This window comes from Centroberyx affinis, unplaced genomic scaffold (genome assembly GCF_046629955.1).
Source record: "Centroberyx affinis isolate AG114_WGS23_722 - 3 ecotype Tasmania unplaced genomic scaffold, CSIRO-AGI_Caff_v1 ptg001445l_1, whole genome shotgun sequence".
NCBI lineage: Eukaryota > Metazoa > Chordata > Actinopteri > Beryciformes > Berycidae > Centroberyx > Centroberyx affinis.
In genome coordinates, this window is record NW_027279919.1 from 10,675 (window position 1) to 29,979 (window position 19,305).

At 40.0% G+C, this 19,305-nt stretch overlaps 1 protein-coding gene across 1 annotated transcript; it reads left to right on the top strand.

The window, feature by feature from the left end:
- The first annotated feature begins 4,570 nt into the window (after window positions 1-4,570).
- Window positions 4,571-18,573, top strand: pcbp3 (poly(rC) binding protein 3). The gene is made up of 12 exons (XM_071526689.1): window positions 4,571-4,645; window positions 6,350-6,373; window positions 6,479-6,511; window positions 6,896-7,012; window positions 8,381-8,512; window positions 9,172-9,300; window positions 11,314-11,388; window positions 12,727-12,768; window positions 14,750-14,828; window positions 15,863-15,915; window positions 16,449-16,618; window positions 18,537-18,573. Exons 1-12 carry the CDS (start codon window positions 4,571-4,573, stop codon window positions 18,571-18,573), a joined length of 966 nt encoding a protein of 321 aa, XP_071382790.1.
- The last annotated feature ends 732 nt before the right edge of the window (window positions 18,574-19,305 follow it).

The following is a 19,305-nucleotide window of genomic DNA, read 5'->3' on the forward strand; positions in this document are numbered from 1 at the left end:
GGCACCAGGCCTAACCAGTCAGAGACAGAGTCAGAACCAGGCAGTTCAGTTGTTTTCACATTTCAGCACTTTGACCGTCTGTTTATGTTACCATGTGTCAGAGCGCTATCCATGGGTCTGATAGCTTTCTCTTTGACCTCTCTGCTTTCCCAATACAATAGCCTAAGTAACTCATTCGACTGTAAAATCCAACATATTGTTGGTAAAATATATATACGCCTAATGGGGTGTGTGTGTGTGTGTGTGTGTGTGTGTGTGTGTGCGCGCTTCATAACTAGTAACTAGCGTGCACTAGGGCCCGTCGTAACTACCTTACACCACTAGACCTTGCCCCGCATGTGATAATTTGCTCTGAAATCTTATGTTAGCCAGTGTGACACTAATAAACACCGTCACTTCTTGTTACGCCTGATACCTTTGATCCACAGCAAGACCAGCGATGTGTTAAAAACATTATATCATGTCCAGGTTTCCTTTGCCAAGGCCTCCTCCCGCTTCAGCCGGAGATGCGTAATGTGGAAGCCGCAGCAAGTCAGCAAGGATTCCAGATCTAAGAACAGGAGATAACCGCTTTGATTTCCTTATCTGAAAAATGGAATTCCCTGCAGGAAGTAGTGTTGACAAACTTGAATGAGAACGAGCTTTGGGGGCAGTTTAATTTAGTTTGGAGGAGGAACAGAGGCTCAAGGCGCTTTGAGCCTTATTGGTGCGTGTGCCTGTCCTCTTACACCCAGACAGAGAAGCTAAGATTCTTCAGTTAAATGTCAGAATTTGTTAGTTTTATAAGTGTTTTTGTTTTTGTTTTTTTGTTTCAAACAAGTTCAAATTGCTCAACACTACTTCCTCCTCCTAATTGCAAACATTGCCTGTAGTCTGTATTTTGAGATTGAGAGGATGTGTTTTTTTTGGTATGAGGACAACAACAATCATAGCCTCAGGTTGTGTCTGGCTGAAAATTAGAATTTGCTTGTGGACTTGAACTTGTTGCCAAGTTGAAGCATGATAAACAAGTCCCAGCTCAACTGAACAGCCTTAGAGGGTGGTGAGCACTCCCAAAGGGCCTTCTGATAGCCTATCTCTGGAAATTAAATGATAAGCGTGCTCAGGTGAAGATAATAGCAGCTATCAGAAAGTCTAGGGGGCGGGTGAGTGCGTATGATAGCACCACTACTAACTGTTGAGAAATTAAAAGTGTAGATCATCCTCTCCATGTGAAATAATGATGGCCAGAAGGTTAGAGAACAAGGCAGCAAACTGTGACCAAAAGGTTGCCAGTTCAAGCCTTGGGGAATTTGATGTATAACTCTCACCCCTCCTTCAACAACTGCTGTTGGGAGCAAGGCAGCAACTTAACTCCCAGTTGCTCAAATGGAACTGCTCAGTGGAAAACAATTGAACTGGTCTTGCACTTTAATGTGAATTTGAAGCAGGCTGCTGCTAAAAAAAAAAGAGGATAAATAAATTCCCCAAATAAATACATTTAAAACAAAAGGCATCATCTAGCACAATCTGTTCAATATTATTGCTTTGGCCTTCATTAACATGGGAAACTTTCCCATGGGCCTGAAGGAGCTGATAGAAGTTTAATTTGCTTTAATTCAAAAAGCTATACTTTACCAGGAAAAGTTTACTGAGCATGCATGCTCGTTTTCAGCAGTGTTCTGCTTCACATTCATACAGTTACACAGACTCACCCATGGGATCTTCCCAGTTCAACCACAGTCTCCCTCTGTTGGCCGCTGAGCAGGGTGAGGTGCCTTGCTTAAGGGCACCTTGACAGTGTTTGTTGATGGAGGGGAGAGCATCTCTCTCTCTCTCCCTTTTCCCACCCTGTTTTTCCCGGCCTGTCCAGGGATTTGAACTGGTGACCTTCCCACCATGATAGGGGGCCACCTACAGTTTGACCCAAATTATAAACTCATTTTCATTTCCCCTGACATGGGTGAAGGGTACAGAATGCAACTCAGAAAAAGAAAAAAACAAATTCCTTGTTGCATGCAGTGAATGCAATGTGGTGACTTAGTGCTCTAAATTTCAAAATGAATAATTTTTCAAGTTAACCCCAAAGGTTATTCTGCATAAATTCTGAAATGGGTAAAGGGCAGAGAATCCAACTGTCTTTAATTCTGCTGATGGGGCTTTGTGCTTTTCCTGTTGTTGAACAACACAACATATCCAATGCTTGAAATTCAGAGGAACTCAATAAGTCATTTCAAAGCCAGAATGATTTATGTTATTGATCAAGTGAATTACAACATGGATGAATGGAATAATATCTGCACTCCCAACACTTTTTCTGTTATAAACTCCAAAGGGGATTTGATGTTAAATTGATGTCAGCATGTCCAGCATAAAATTGTCCAAACGAGGAGATACTTGATAGCATGTGGGTTGCATTGTGGTTGTACTAAATGTACCTCAAACTGAAAAGAAAAAGGGGGAGACAAGACCTTTCCTGGAATCATATTTGACCATGTGTAAAGCGTGATGAACTGGAAACCAAAGAGGAAGGATCCATGAGGCTTTAAATAGGAAAAGTTGATCCAGTTTCTATATTAGATGTCATAGGAGATATGTCTGAGAAAAGACAAGAAAATTCATAGGAAAGTCATAAGTGAAAATGTATTATATTATCATACAAGTCATTTTAACAATGCTTTAGAGAATTGGAATAACACATCATGACGTACTGTGTGTTTCTTAATGCATTATGAGTGCTTTATAACCACTTATGATTGCAATATATGCATGCAGGCCTGTTTCCGGTTAGTCCCCACATCCTCTCTCTTTTTCTTTATTCAGTCCTATCCTATGTCTGTTTCTGTAACATATACTGTAGACTCAGCAGAATACAACTGTGTGACTCATTACAATGGGTAAAACAGTGAGTCATTTTTTTTTTTAACAACTTAGTACATCTACAGTAAAAACTTACTTTCTCTTTCTGACACAGCCATCCATGTGCACATGCACACAATGTCCCACTTGCCTTTGCTGCCTTTTCAAAGGAGCTAAGTAATTTGAATGGGGTGATGAGGGCACTGGAGGGAAACTCACAGAAAAGGGCTTTATACTGTCGGAGACTTAGCCACTGCTGGATTCTGCAAGTCATCATGCTGTACCTTCAACTGAACAGTATTACAAAACAGATATTCATAGTCAGGACTTTAGTCGATGCATTCATTGTCATCATCCAATTTCAGCTCCAGCACAGCTATTTGTGACAAATAATGTGACAAATGAATGATTTTTTTAGCAATTACCACTCTCATCGTGACAGGATGTTTTTAAATAACTTTTTGCAAGGATTTGCAGTTATCCTCTTCATAGTCCAGGATTAATTTGTCAGACTTTGTTTTGAGAATGGTAAACACTTGTGTCTGGCAATAGTATGGGTACACAATTACACAGAGACAGTTTGCTGGAGCGGTCAGTATGGTGATTTGTAAAACCACTAAGCTTCTCCAATGAATTCTTGCATTGAACATGAGATTGACATCACAGAAGTAAACAGAATTGCTCACTCTTGTAATGTCAACTTTGATGAGAAAAGAAAGAAAGAATTGTTATCGAGATGAAGTTGTCTTTAATGTGTAAACCATGTTGATCACTGTTAGTTTCAAACTTGAATTTCTTTGGAGCTCCTTTTGAGATGAAAATTTGGAACAAATTTCGAGGCAAAAAACAGACAAAGACTGGAGACTTGAGTCTAATTACACTGGGTTACCGCCAGATTGTCACTGCACTCTTATGCAGTATTCATGTGGAACTAGTATTATGTGGGGACTTCATGGAAGTGAAGATTACTTCTCAGCTTCTTTGTTTTGCTGTGGTACATTTGCATAAGATACGTTTTTACCAAGGTTTTTTTTTTTTTTACTTAGGAGTAAGGCTTGGAAGTGTAGCTGGCTGTTCATGTGCGCACAGCATTTGCAGACACACAGCATTTGCAGACACTCTCAGCGTTATTTTTAGCCCACACTTTTTAGCTAAGTCATCAGTTGCAACAGGAGATGTGGCTAGTTGTTACCGGCTCCTAAAATACAAGTGACTGTCACGCTACTGCAATTCAAGCATTATTTGTAGATAATAATGTCTTGCAACAAAGGGAATTTTATCCTATATGTAGATTTTGGCAGTTGTCTCCCAAAAAAAACCACCAAAACACAAACCGTATTTATAGATGGGGAAACACATGCAGGAAATTAGTAATAGTGAACAGTTACAGTTCGTTTTTAATGTAGAGCCAGCACATGAAAACAACTTCAAAGGTTTTGGCTTAAGGATGTTTTCAGTGCATGAATTTTGGAAAATCTTCACAATAATCAGTTAATATGGTGTGTTTTCTATATGAATTGAAGTGGTAGAAAAGTGGTAATGAAGTTAAAGTCTTTATAAACTAACCATTTTGTGTGTGTGTGTGTGTGTGTGTGTGTGTGTGTGTTCTTGGCATGCGTCCTGGGTTTGGCAGGTGACTGGCTGGCTGGAATACCATCCCATTCCTTCTCCTTCTGCAGACTTCCCATTCCAGGACCGCGCTCTGGTCTCACCTCCCACCACGCCCCCCAGCATGGAGCCCACCAAAGTCCAGTCAGAGGGTGGCCTCAATGTCACCCTCACCATCCGCCTCCTCATGCATGGAAAAGTAAGCAGGCACAGACTGTAGCACTGGAAGGTTAAACTTGAAGAGACATGAGGGGATTGTTTTGTATTTTTTTCATTAAAGGGGCCATTAAGTCATTTATGACTTCTATTGACCTCTATGGGCGACCAGTAGGAATTGCAACAACATTGGTAGAACTGATCTTTGTCATTTGTTGCTGTTTTTTTGGGGTTGAGAACAAGTCTTCTAAGGCTTCAGAGCTTAATGTCTTTCCAAGCAGTTGGAAATGCAAGTAGGTGGGGGGAGATTGGAAGTGTTTTGAAATTCCAGTGGGCGGTCGGTTTTCGTTCAAAACAGAGTATGAGTGGAAAGTGAGTTTTAAGAATGAAGAAATTCCAACACACTGCTCTTGCAATATGCACCAGTTCTTTAATCTGCTAACGTTTCTGTCCACACAGACCTTCATCAGAGTATGGAAATTGAATTGAACTGAATTTCCGTTCTCTGAAAGTCTGTGTGGACCTTTGATCGAACTCGATCAAACGTTTGCACCTTTGATTCGGTTTGTTGGTCAGGTGAGAACAATGCCACTTGAACTCGGGCAGCACCAAGTAACCACACAGAGATGCCTGAAAATGTTGGTTGCTGAAACTCTGTCCAATAAACAAGCTACTTGTGAGTACATGCTGCTGCAGTTTGCTTGGAAGAGGATCATTTTCAGGCATTTCGGTGCCGTTATTTGGTGCCACCCAAGTTTGAATGGCATTGTTCTCACCTTTTGTTTGCTGTAACCTTTTGATTGTCATACCCTGTCACCTGGATGGACTTTTTACCTCCTAAGTGCTGATTCGTCTCATGAGGGAACCTGATTACCTTCACCCTATGATTACACCAGTTTACGCTATATATACAGGCTCCATTGTAATGTTTATTCAGATAGCTGATGAGGGTCACTTGCTGAAACATTGTGTCTTGAAATAAAACCCTTGTAAGTGAAAACTGTGTGCGGGAGTCTACAGATTTTGACTTTATCTTTCTCCTCTGATGCACCTGGCACATACATACCGCATACATTTTTAGAAAATCGATCTTACCTGCCCAAGTAAACAAACTAAAGAAGTAAACACTCTAGTGTTGGAATAAACAGCATCAACCATGTCTGATGTGACTGTGCCCTTAAATTAGATGATTAGTGAGTGGTGCTGCCTGTCTGATGGTCCTGTAGATTTATGACAGCAGAGCCTGATGCCCTCTGTCTGTGGTCACCATTTGCGGGTTAGTACACCATGTTCGTGACAGAATCTGAACTGGGCTTCTGTATGAATGCTCACCCTGTAACATCAAATTCTGTGCATCTGTATATATATAAATGGATGCAGTGGGAAGCACCCGGCACTGTGACTCACCTGGCCTGCAGCTCACACGTCAGAGTGGACACGACCCTCCTCGTCACTGAGGAGAGGTCAGGGAGTGTTGACGCTTCCAGCCAGCGCTGCCCCGCTCCTCTAGCCCCACTGTGTCACACCAGCCTCACGAAGAGTGATTGCATGCATATGTAAAGTTTGGCCTCCAACACTCTGGGCAGCCGTATAACCTCTGCATGTCCTGTACTATTCGCACCTTGGCCAGGAAAAACAACAACCGTGAAAATACAGTGCATTTATCCAGAAGATTCTTTCAAAGACAGTTTTATTATACATAAATGTTTTAAAAATGCATGCTGTTTTTTGTTTGTTTTTACTGCAGGAGGTTGGAAGTATAATTGGAAAGGTATGTAATTTTTATTAGATTACACATAATTGTACTGCCAAGAAAAATCAAACCATGTGTTGAATTATTATTATTATTTTCATTATAGTTTTGCTTTTTTTCCAGAAAGGAGAAACAGTTAAAAAGATGCGTGAGGAGGTAGGTTCCAGTCTCATGGAAGTACATTTTAATGATAGTCTATATATTAAAAAATAATTTGTGTAACACTTTTCCAAAGCAAAGTTACAAAGTGCCCCACAGCCTGGAAAGTTAATACATTAAAAGCAATTACTGAAACAGAAAATAAAATTACTTGAAATGAATGGTAAATTAATGTCATTTTAGAAAGGGCTTCAAGCTTATTGAGGGTGATTAGATCATTAAAACCTGCTACAAACATCCATTCCAGAAAAACAAATTAACACATAACTTGAACAATACCATCACTGCTATTAAGAATAACACAAACCTACCAGATTTTTTCTTCATACAAGAGGTCTGACATCAACTGTAATGACTCCCTCGACATTATTGTTTTTCCAGAGTGGAGCACGGATCAATATTTCCGAGGGCAACTGCCCAGAGAGGATTGTTACCATCACCGGCCCAACAGACGCCATCTTTAAGGCTTTTGCCATGATTGCCTACAAGTTTGAGGAGGTAGGATTGTCAGCATTGTGTAAATTATGTACAATATTATGTACTTAGAGTGAGGTTTCAACTCATTTGCACTGATATGGTCCAAAGGGGGCTCAAGCCCTTTTGCCCTCATACACACAAACTGCCTGCCTGGAATGTGTTAATTTGTCTAACTTTTGTATAAAGATTAATGTTTACCATCATTTTGACTTAAAAGAAAGCAAAAAATCCATGAAAAACAAGGTACCTTACTTAAACAAGGGCACTCTGTCCCTCTCCATAATCAATTTTACTTGTGTGCGTGTCTTTTTTCTGCCTGAGCCCCTGACCCTCAGCATGTTTCTGCATGGTCCTGTATCTCACTTTGAGAAATCTGTCAGAGAGGCTTATTTTATTTTGTTGCCCCATCCCAAGCTACTGATATCATACCACATACTGAAAGTGTCTGTAACCTAGCGGAAAACAGCTTTTGTTTTGCAGTTGGTTCCATTTCACGCATGCATAATGTGACACTGTCTGATGCTGCTCACTGGCCAAATGGGTACAGAGGTCAAACGTAAAACTGTCACAGTGAATGGCTGTAAACTTAAAGCTGCATTCACTGAGATTGTCATGCAGACCACGTAGAATCAACCGCGATACAATCACGTAAAATATGGATGCAATTTGCCGGTCGGGCAGACTCATGAAATGAGAGCCATGCAGACTTGCCACTGAATTACATCCATATTCGATGTAATTGCATCGTGGTTGATTCTACATGGTCCGCATTCCAATCTTAGTCAATGAAGCTTTAATGTTAGATTATGTTCTATTGTCGCAGGTATAAACATTAGGGATGGACTTTTCTTTTAGGGTGCACATATAGAGCTGCTCAAGTTTACAATTTTTCATTCTGGTGGACAGATGTTTCTTTTGGCTGGAATAGGTGAATTGGAATCGATAGTTACACATGGTAACTTAGTTCTATGATCACAGGTGGAGCCTTCTAATGGGTCTCTATTGGCTTAACCAATCAATCAATCAATCAGTCAATCAATCAATCAATCAATCAATCATTTATTTGTATAGCACATTTCATACAAAAATACAGTGTAACTATCATTCTATTTCACACAGGCTTCGCCCTCTAATGGGGGCTCTATTGGCTCCTGGTGTACTCTATGGAAGATCAGCCAATACCAGATTTCAGTAGCATGCTTTCTACCATTAGATATCAGACTTTACACAGATTTGGTTTGGTGTTTAGTTACTCTTTAAGTTTGTAAACTCATTTATATGGGCAGTCATTAGCCACACAATCCCAAATCAAATAGTTGTCTTCATGAATTATTTGGGTTACATATCAGATTTCTGTTGCACAATGAAATTTATTTTCTTATTTTCTAGGACATAATCAATTCCATGAGCAACAGCCCCGCAACTAGCAAGCCCCCTGTCACCCTCAGGCTGGTAGTGCCAGCCAGCCAGTGTGGCTCTCTCATAGGAAAAGGAGGCTCCAAGATAAAAGAGATGAGAGAGGTATGGACTGAAACTATAGGGGAACTCGGATATGTTTACATTTTAGGCGTATACCAGAGCATCTTACAAAGCATGCAACAATAAATAGATATATTCATGGATTGCAAAATTTCAAGCAACCAAAAGTAAGGCATACAAGGGTCAAAGCCACCGCACCCAGATACTACAATATTTATATATAACACAAAATCACTGTTAAGAAATAACAGTCAGGGTTTTTTTCTTCTTCTTTTCCCTTATTTTTCTTTTCTTTTCAAGATTCAATCCAATTAGAGGGGGAAGGTAGAGCAGAGGGTGATGCAATATTGATTTGCCTCAATGTGTTTACATTGTCTCTGAAGAGACTTATCTTAAAAGATAAGATATGAAAAGTGATTTGTACGCTTCAGAAATGATTAATACTAATGTAAAACTCATTAAAGAACATCATGTAAGGGTTATCAGCTATGATCAGACTTTTACCTGCAAAATTCCAACATTTTCAAGAATGAAAACCCCTGTATTTTTTAATTTGATATGATATGTGTTTATTTTCATTTGTTTATGCAACATGTAGGAATTTCACAATGTGATACCTGCAACTTTCCGTGCACTTTTCTGACCTTTCAACTAACTAAATCCTGTCAACATGCCCCTCAAAGTCCCTTACTCCACTCCAGTCCACAGGGGCCCAGGTTCAGGTGGCAGGGGACATGCTGCCCAACTCCACAGAGCGTGCAGTGACAATCTCCGGGACCCCAGAAGCCATCATCCAGTGTGTCAAACAAATCTGTGTGGTCATGCTGGAGGTAGAGTATGTTGGGACTTGATAAACTGCTTCTAGTAGAAAAGAATAGATCCTTACAATACCCAAACTGAACGATTCTTACCCAACTAGAGATGTACAGGAAATAATACAGTGCTCGTTCAACACCAACAGTTTATCCATTCTTTATATAATGCATGATGCAACAGCGGACACATACCGAGTCCTTCTTTGATACGCTGTCCAGTGTGAGGCTGTCATGGTCGTGTTGGCATTCCAGCACATTTTCCTCCGGCAAGTCACTCATCCACACTGCTGTGGTAGTGTATTTCTGCAAACTAGTTATATTCCCAGTGGTGGAAATACATTGTTTTTAGGATTCAACTTTTTATTAATGGGAATACATTTGCTTTAACTGTAACCCCTTTGTTGTTGACAGATATCTTATCATACTGTGTTTTCCAGATGTAGCTTTTTTTTTAATGAAATTATACATGTACACTACCAGTCAAAAGTTTGGACACACCACATTTTTCTTTATTTTTACTATTTTCCACATTTTTAGAATAATAGTAAAGATATCAAAAATATGAAATAACACAAATGGAATTATGCAGTGACCAAAGAAGTGTTAAACAAATCAAAACTATCTTATATTTTACATTCTTTAAAGTAGCCACCCTTTGCTGCTTTGATGGCAAGGCAAAGTATGAAAGAAATTCATACACAGGCATCAACTTCACTATTTATATTTGTCTAAGAAACAAATTTCAAGCATTTAAGCATAAGCCTTTAGATCAAAATGGCTTTAAGATGATGAAAAACATAGTGCATTCAATCAGGTGTGTCCAAACTTTTGACTGGTAGTGTATATTTTCTTTTTTCTTTGTCCAGGGAAGACTTATAATTTATGTTCTTCCTCAGCAATGCCCTGCCACACATCCATACAGATGCACACTGTAGCACTTAGAGGAGTCTAGCACAAGGACACCTCCATGGTCGAGTTCGTTAGTCTTTCATTTTCCCTTCCCAGTTTATCCCAGTTGGGGGGGGGATTCTAGCCAGCACCCATCCAATCACAAGCCTACTTGTCTTTAAAGATTAATTCTACTTTATTTGATTATTGGAGAGTGACAGAAGAGATTGGGAGAATGACAAAGGCCAGATTCAAACACAAGATGTTACATGGTATGAGCCTTAGCCAACCCAGATGCCAGGACACCTTCACCTTAACAACACCAGCCTACATCTTGATATCTTGATATTGTATTTGCAGCACGTTCCTAAGTGGACACTCCTCCCACTCTACAGCACAGCTGTGACAAACGCTACAGAGGAAATCTGATTAAGCTTTCTCCACTGTGTTCAGCAGCCTTGTTGCTGCAGCACAGTGTGAATCAATAACTTTGTGCCACTATAGTAAGTTTGCAAAGTGGGGCTCCCCTCCCTGATAATTGAAACTCGCTCCCTGCTGTCTTAGAAGAGACTGCTTGTCTATGTGGCTCTCTGCTCCCATGTATTTTTCACATAGCTGGCATGCTTGCAGAAAAAGTAGAGATGTGGTGATGCATTTAATCAGTGATCATCAGGTCTCAGACATATTAGGTCTTTATATCTCGTCTCCATGAATAGAGAGTACTTACACAGTCAAGCTCCATTACTTCTTTCTTATACATTTATAAACAGCAAGATTTTCAGAAGGTGTGAGCAAATTAAAACATGTAGCACAGCAAGGCAGATTGGTACAGAACATCACGTTGCCGTTCTGGTGGTGTGTTGTGGCTCGATGCAGTAAAATGCCTTGATAAATGTAATTATCTACAAGTGTATAAATTAATGATTTTGACTTTATTTATCCGGAGAAGGATTGTGGAGCAAACGTGCTCTTTTTCACCAATGGCCTGCTTCACATTCATACTATACACATTAATTCCCCACATAGGGAAGTACAGGGATGCTATTTTAAACATGTCTGTCTTTCTGTCTCAACCGAAGTAACCACGTCCTGCCTCAGACTAACATTGTCCTCTGCCTTCCTCTCTTCCCCTTCTTCTAGTCCCCACCAAAAGGTGCCACCATTCCTTACCGCCCAAAGCCCGCCTCCACCCCTGTCATTTTTTCAGGTGGCCAGGTAAGAGCTGAGCCGCAGGCAGCGTCCGCAGCCAACCTCAGCCTTTTACTGCAGCATCAGCCACTGCCTGTTAGTGCACCCAGGTTTTCTTACTTTCACATTCACTTGCATGTCACCCCAACCCTCGACAAATAGAGGCCTCTGGGGGGGAACTTGGTTGGCCAGAGGGGAAGGTGAGGGAGGGAACTTGCTGCAAGTCGCTACATAGTGGTTGACTCAGCAACAATGACATTAGTGTCAGCAAGAGTGCAAAGCAAAATACTCACACACCTCCCGGTAATATGGATAATTCATTGCAGACCTGGGCAAAAAGCAGTAAAATACATTTTGAAAATTTGGCAAACAAACAAACAAATATGAGAAACACTTCACATAGCTGCTTATGTTGCAAGTAATGATTCCAATTTTGAGGCTGTTCCAGTGTCTGGAAATACCCAGTAGATGTTAAAGTAAAAGTCCACCCTAAAACACAATCTAAGCCTTTAGACAAAGGACTACATGAGTCCGTTTTGGAATATTTTGAAGAGCCAACATGCAGTTCTACAGACAATCCTAATGATTTAGAGCGTAGAACACATCTGCTCTGTTTAGCTATGAATGTACACAACTCACAGTCTATAGATAATGAGATTTGGAAACGTCACTCATCCGAAGATTATATGGTTCTTTGTTTGTTGTCTTAAATTTATGAACAAAGGAGAGTCAAAGCTGTGGTATCAATAAGCAGCTCTTTCTCAAGCTGTTCCTTCCTTTGTAAACATTGGGAAACATTTGTGCCTGTTCACAAATGTTGAACTGTCCAAGTTCATAAAAATAACATTTGAATTCTGTTTTAGGGTGTAGATTTTAGCTTTGAGTTGCCCAAATGCAGCCCTCCCCAAATTATACTCAAGTCCAATGTATTGATATCCTGTTGCTGGTTGGCACAAAGGCATTATCTTGCTTCACACTCATAGAAGCTGCCCTCTTTACATTGCATTGATTTTATATTCAAACACTGATCACTAAGACTTGCATGTAAGGTCTCATTGCACTCCACATTCCTCTCCATTTAAAATAATATCATATTCTTTTACTGCTTTTGCAGTATCACTTACTCTTTTTGAAAATTATAATATTGAAGATAATATTTTGCAGTTTATTATGGTTTATTACTTTATTACAGTTATTACTTAATCACATTATTTTATCTTAAAGTATAAAACTGATATAATGCAGGTTTTACACAGTCATAGCTTACATTATACAAGCTTCTTTGTTCTCCATAATTTTCTCATTATGTGTAATATAAGTGAGATGGTGAAATCTGCTAATTGTTGGATCTCTTCATCCTTCCAGGCCTACACAATTCAGGGACAGTACGCCATACCACACCCAGATGTGAGTTCCCAGTCTCTTGCTAATGAAATCAAAAAATGATAATCAAAAATCATTACTCTTATTCCGTGGTTAATTGCAGACAACTGGTCACATTGACACGCTATCTCTTTTCAAGTTATTTAAAGTCAAGCCATAAATCAAGACTAACAAAATCTGAACTTGATCATTGTCCTTGTGGTTTGAGGTGGACTGCAGCCCAAGCACCGGAAAAAAAGTTCAATATAAAATGTCTCTATCACTAGATCTGGTTGGTAGCAGAACAATGATTGCTGGTGATGATGATAAAGGCAAAGACATTAATGGCAATCTTGATGTGGACACCTCCTAAATTCCAGAGGACCATATATTCTCCATTAATAATTTGACTTCATCTGTCCTTGTCGAGAGAGCATCTCCAGAGCTACCTTGTGTCAGATCCATTAATTCGAAGTTAGGCAGTGATTGATGCCAATGGAGGCGGTGGCTGACGTTACAATCACTCACGTAAAGGCTCAACATCCTCTCCCACCCTCATTAAAACTCCTCTTAAAGGGTGACGAAGGCTCTCAAGCGTCCGTCTCACCCGTTGCTGATGGAAATGATAGACAGCAGGGGAGAGACATCCTCTGACCACGTTCTATATGGGGAAAGTGTGTGTGCTCTGACAGCCGTGTGAAAGCCCATTTCACCCAGGCTCTCCATCTCTATCTCTGAGTCTGTATAACAAACTAGAGGGTAACCTGATAATTGGGGGGCAAACATGAATGATGCCATTTTCTTTCCTTTGATTAATACTGTATGACGCAGCAGCTCCAGCTACTTGGCTAGTATTGACGGTATTGACTGGAGCTTTTCCGGCTACAATTGAGCAGCTGTTTTCAGCAGGGTGTTGCGGCGAGAAGTGATAGTTTATGTCCTTGCTGAAATTTGCTATCTATAAAAGTGTAATCAACACAACTCTAGAATCGCTTATCTTGCTCCCACAACTTGTGTTTGCCTAAAGGCTAATGTCCAGACGTTTTTGATCTGGCTTTTAGACGTGTGTTTTAGACACAGAGCCATTGTATTCAGTGTTGCTGTTTCTGTGGGTTGTGGGGCATTTGCCGTTCTTTTTCCGCTTCTGGTCTATTTGTGGAGCCGCTTGCATCTGTGAAAAGTGTAAATATGCTTTTTTGACTTGACTAAAGAAATAGAAAATCAGTACATTAAATTATCTCTTTATTTACTGCGCCAACATTTCTGTTTTCTGATTGAAACCGGTGAATGAATGATGATAGGCTGTGTCTGCCTAACCTTTTTTTTTCTCTGGGTTAGAGACAGAGTTACTCTATAGCCTTGTCTGCTGTCAGTCTTGTCAGCTCTGTGCCTATAAATGAATATATAAAGTAGCCTTTTTATTCTGCCAGGAGTTCAGTTTCCTGATTGAAGCCACTGATTGAAAAAGTAGCTTCAATCAGTGGCTTAAAGATTACCTAAAATCATAGGCCTAAACAGGTTGCCTTGGGTCTTCCTGATTTTTTTCGGTTGTGTGATGATGTCATCAGCTTAGCCTAGATGAAATTTTGAAAGCAAAATGGTTTGATAGTTTAAGCCGTTATATTGGTCAGCTTCACAGACAAAACAGATGGTGAGCTTGAAACCAGCTACAAAGCTAGTTCTCACTTGTTTTCTCATTTTGTGCAAGCAGGTGGGTCAGTTGAGGTTGACTATAAAATTCAAAATAAAAATAACATGAAACTACCTAAAAATTAAGAGGAACATGGTGAAATTAGGAGGAAACAATGAAAAGAAAAATAATCATATAATCTGGCAATTTCTTTCCACATATTGGATGATCTCCCTCTCTCTTTCTCTCTTAGTTTCTCCTTTCTCCTCCACCACCCCGTGTCATGGCCTCCTTCTCCTCACTGTTTCTTCACCACTAGTTTTGGTTGGCTTTATTTCTTGGTGTGACCTATATAACAATAACCTCTTAGCTCTACTTTCCCTCCTAACCCTTCAGCAGTTGACCAAGCTCCACCAGTTGGCTATGCAGCAAACCCCCTTTACCCCTCTCGGACAGACCACCCCTGCTTTCCCTGGTACGTACCCACAATGCCCTTTAGACACTTCCTTCTCTTTGCACCCGTAGAAACATTTTTCTCTTCCCCCCACCTTCCACCTTATCTTCGTTTTGGCGCAGCATGACATGGCCCCGGTGGTTTCCTTCCTTTGAAAACCTTGCTTTTCTTATTTTGTATATACTTTTTTTTTCTCTCGGCTCTGTCTGATATTATGCCAGTGAAAGGCAAAACAAAATTTGACATTGGGCTTCACTTTAAAACAACGTATTCAGAATTATATTACTATTCAGCAACAGGGTGCATCCTTGCTCTAACACATTTTTAGGTTGTTTTACTTTCCATTAAAGATGAAAACCTCCAGTGAAATAGGACGGGCACAGTGCACTATAATAACCAGCAGCATTTCCCCAGCATCTGAATTGGACTGTTTCGCCTGGACTTCAGTGTGATATTTATTCTGCCTGTATCATGTCCTGCATGTGCATTTGTAAAAGACCCAGTGAAGGTCTCATGAATAAAGACAGCTATGTTAGATTCCTTTTTCACCACTGTCATCTACAAGGATGTGACGATTACCATTTCAAACATGACAGGAGTGATTTATTAAATCAACAAGCAGGGGCCGGGCCCCTCGCGAATGTGTCCTCTTTTACATGTTTCAGCCTGCTTTTCCCCCAAATATCCTTCAAAGCACAAACACATGATTTAATGAGGACAAAACTACAGTTTGGATGGATTCAAAGTTCAAAACAAAAACCGTTAGCTTACCATTACAACAGAAAACAACAACAAACAAAATCAGGAACATTTCCTCTTCTTTGGGTCTTTTTTAAAGTTTAAAGGAGTAATGCATTTCAGAATAGGTAAGATCTCTTAATGTATAATCTGTATCTACATGAGATTTAATTCCATCCAATAAGCTTTCTCATAGAGTACTCAAGGGCCTTCAGCCCTAACTTGTGCTACTGTTGAAGTGACTATTTAAATTTAAATCTGTATGTTACCCCCCCCCCCACCTCCCATCCCCCCCTTCCCCCTGCTCCCCACTTCAGGTTTGGATGCCAGTCCCCCAGCCAGCACCCATGAGCTCACTATTCCCAATGATGTGAGTAAAGTCGGAAAGACACGACAAAGTCAAGATTTCTTGAACCTTTTTCTTGATGGTGTGGATGGTTGATTGAGGCTATTTGCATCAATTTTTTCTACTCTTCAAATTGTGTGTCAAAATTGTCTGTTGGACTGTTATCATTAGACTGACAAATATGTCTGGCAAATTTAATGTTTAGTTCATCATAAGAAAAGCAGAGAAGACTTTTCCTCCTTTCCTCTCAGACTTATTTTTGTTTTATGGACAAACGATAGACAACACAGTCAACAATGTCTCAAAGACTTCATGTAAATTCTCAATGTGTTGCTAATTCCACAGCAGAATACCCCAATCAGCGGCGCAACTGACCATGCTATTATTATTAATCATACTTACTTTTCCCAAATGATGGGATTCAAATTAACCTGGCCCAGACTATTTCATAACCCAGTGAATTTTTTTTTATGTCAGACAGTCACAGCTCAAATGTATTCACACAACCTACAGATTTCACTGCTTCCTGTTGAAGGATCTCTGCTCTTTTTTCCCAGCTAATAGGCTGCATAATCGGACGCCAGGGAACCAAAATAAATGAGATTCGACAGATGTCTGGAGCGCAGATCAAAATTGCTAACGCCATGGAGGGCTCGTCAGAGCGCCAGATCACCATCACAGGGACCCCTGCTAACATCAGCCTGGCACAGTATCTCATCAATGCCAGGTAACCTTTAGCTCTAACAGCTGGGCCCCAGCACAAACCCAGATAAAAGAAACACCTGAATGAGCATGTTCACAGTGAGCTTCCGAGAAAAGCGCTATCTGCAATTGTGCTGATTAAAAAATAAAGAAATAAATAGATCAAATTCCCTTGCTAGTTTAGTGTTGACACTCTTGACACTGACACTTTGATGAGTCACCATAGGACTCAGCACATGACATCATATCCCTGTCAGATTTTGACAAGAGACAGATAATCTGATTTGAATGTCTGACAAGTAAAATTCAGATGAGTCATTGAAAGCGGCTATTCATGGACTTTTATTGGTATTACGGCTGGCTGCTTCATGTTGTGCTCCTTGTCCAATTTTGCTCCTTATTTCCACCCAAGAATAAGCATTAAAAATGCATTACGTTGGTAAATGGGTGCAATAACAACCATGGGACAAGTAAACTTCTGAGTTGAGCTCTAAGTTGAACGATGCAGAAGCAACTGCACTCAAAATACAAAATACAATGAGACCATTCAGTTTGGAAAGTCCAAGACCACAATATTCATGCTAGAATCTGGAAAACAAGGCAAAAAAGTGCATAGAATCAGCAACTCTAATAGCAGGTATTATTGAGATCTAACCTCAGTGTCTCAGGACATAAACCATTTATGTTTTTTAAATGGAGAGGAACTGACTCCAGTGATAAGCTGAAGTCTCTGGAGCCCCAGGGCTGAATAACCAGGGCCTGGGTAGTAAGATACCATACATACCAATAAAATACTGAGGAACACATTTTTCATTTGAATTTTGCTGCTATGCTTCACCACCTCTGTCTCTTTCTTTTCTCTCTATCCACTGAAACCTCTAATTCATTATCAACAAAGAAACACAATTTATTATTATCTACAGCTCTGAAAAAAAAAAAAAACTGAACCTCAGGTGTCCACAGGCTGCCTGAACTTCAAAGCCAAATGTTTGTCAGTGTTAGGGCAGAAGAACCCACATACCTGCATCCAGGACTTTGTGTCTTTTGACTTTTTAAAGGAGATTTCAGAGGAGAGTCTGGAGAGAAAACTAATGGCTATTGCTTTCCCACAATTCCAATGGCAGGTTCAGGGACGTGGCTGCCATGTGGAATGACCCCTCATCCATGACAACATCCTGAAGTCACCCCAAATCTGGTTCTGTTGTCAGAAGCTAACATCAAAGCCACCGCCTCACAATTATCCCCTATGTGTTCTCCTGTGGAACTTCCCTAGACCCTCACTGGATTTTCGTAGCACTTGGCTACAAGCCTTTAGCGTTAGACCGAAGGAGACAAATAGTTAAAGTCAAGCTAACAAAGGCGGAATTTGCTTTAAGTTCATGTAGCTAGTGTATAGTTAAGTATTTAAAGCATGCTTATTTCCAAGAATATTGTTGTATTTCTTTTTCTCATCGCTAGGTTAGATGAATTTGCCTATTTAGTCCTGTTGTGTCCTTGTCTGGAAAGAATAAAATTATAAAAAGTGGAAAATTAAAAAAAAAAACAAAGAAAAAAAGCAAAGAAAAAACAGAGACCACCTGACTGCCACTGAGCAATGCTGTTAGAGGGAGGAGTGATGTGATGCCGCTGTCAGGCAACACAGCAATGTCTATGTTGAGCAGAAGCGCATTTCATGACACCATCACTTTTTTTCATTCTGTCCACTGCATGGCTATATAAGGAAGTCGGTAGGTCTTTTCCATGAAGAGGTACAATGAAAGTACATTGTCAAATCTGTGATAAAGACAGGCGCCAGCACAAAACTCTAGCACAAAGACCAGCCATTGCTGCATAACTTTCACTTTCATGCGAAAGTTTCTATTTCACAGTTGTTTTATTTTCTCTATGTCTATCTTTTCCTCCCCCTCCCCCTGCTCCCCCCCCTCCTCCCCAAACTGTTTTAGGCTGACGTCTGAAGTCACTGGAATGGGCACACTCTAATTTCTACCCATCTTCCCTCACTGCATCACATGACCCTTGAGCAAATGGCAATGCACCTAGTTTATTTATTTCTCTGTATTTGACTGTCCTGACTTTTAAGTGACTTCAACTTTTATAATTTCTAGTATTTACTGTAAACATGTATACCTGCACTACACTAGGATTCTCCTCACCTATCTGAAACCCTGCTGTTTCTGTTTTGAAAGGACACTTTACTTTTTTGACACTCTAGTACCTTTCATGGCATCTCATGCACTTCGCTGCGACTTTGTTTTGCCTCATCTTTTAATGCATTACTTTACTTTATTACTTTAATTTTCTACTTGTATTTTTTCACCTGAAAGTGGTTTAGACAATTTTAACTAGGTTGCAACCTCACTCACTCAACATAGCATAAATAAATAATACATTTTATTTATTTATTTTTTCAAAATTGATAGGTTGCATCCTTGTCTCTGTAATATTTTGATACATGATACATTCCATAGTTAGTCTATCACCTGTGTGTCAATGGAATACTAAATGAAAAAGTTAAGGCAGATACTTTCAACCAGATATTTTATTCTGGTCTATTTCACACTAATTTCATGATTGATGAAATAAGTGTTTTGTGTTGGTACACCTCTAGACATTAAGTCTGCCTGCCTTTTTGAATGCACTGTATGTATGTACAGTATAGTTTGTCCTGCATGATGCACAGAACTCAGCAGCCATCACTGCATTTCAAACTCA

Bases quoted from the DNA above. Each gene is read 5' to 3' on its own strand.
- pcbp3 (XM_071526689.1), top strand. From the start codon at position 4,571: ATGGAGCCCACCAAAGTCCAGTCAGAGGGTGGCCTCAATGTCACCCTC. The intron at 4,646-6,349 runs GTAAGCAGGCAC...TTTTTACTGCAG, and splicing joins GCCTCCTCATGCATGGAAAA to GAGGTTGGAAGTATAATTGG. The intron at 8,513-9,171 runs GTATGGACTGAA...ACTCCACTCCAG, and splicing joins AGATAAAAGAGATGAGAGAG to TCCACAGGGGCCCAGGTTCA.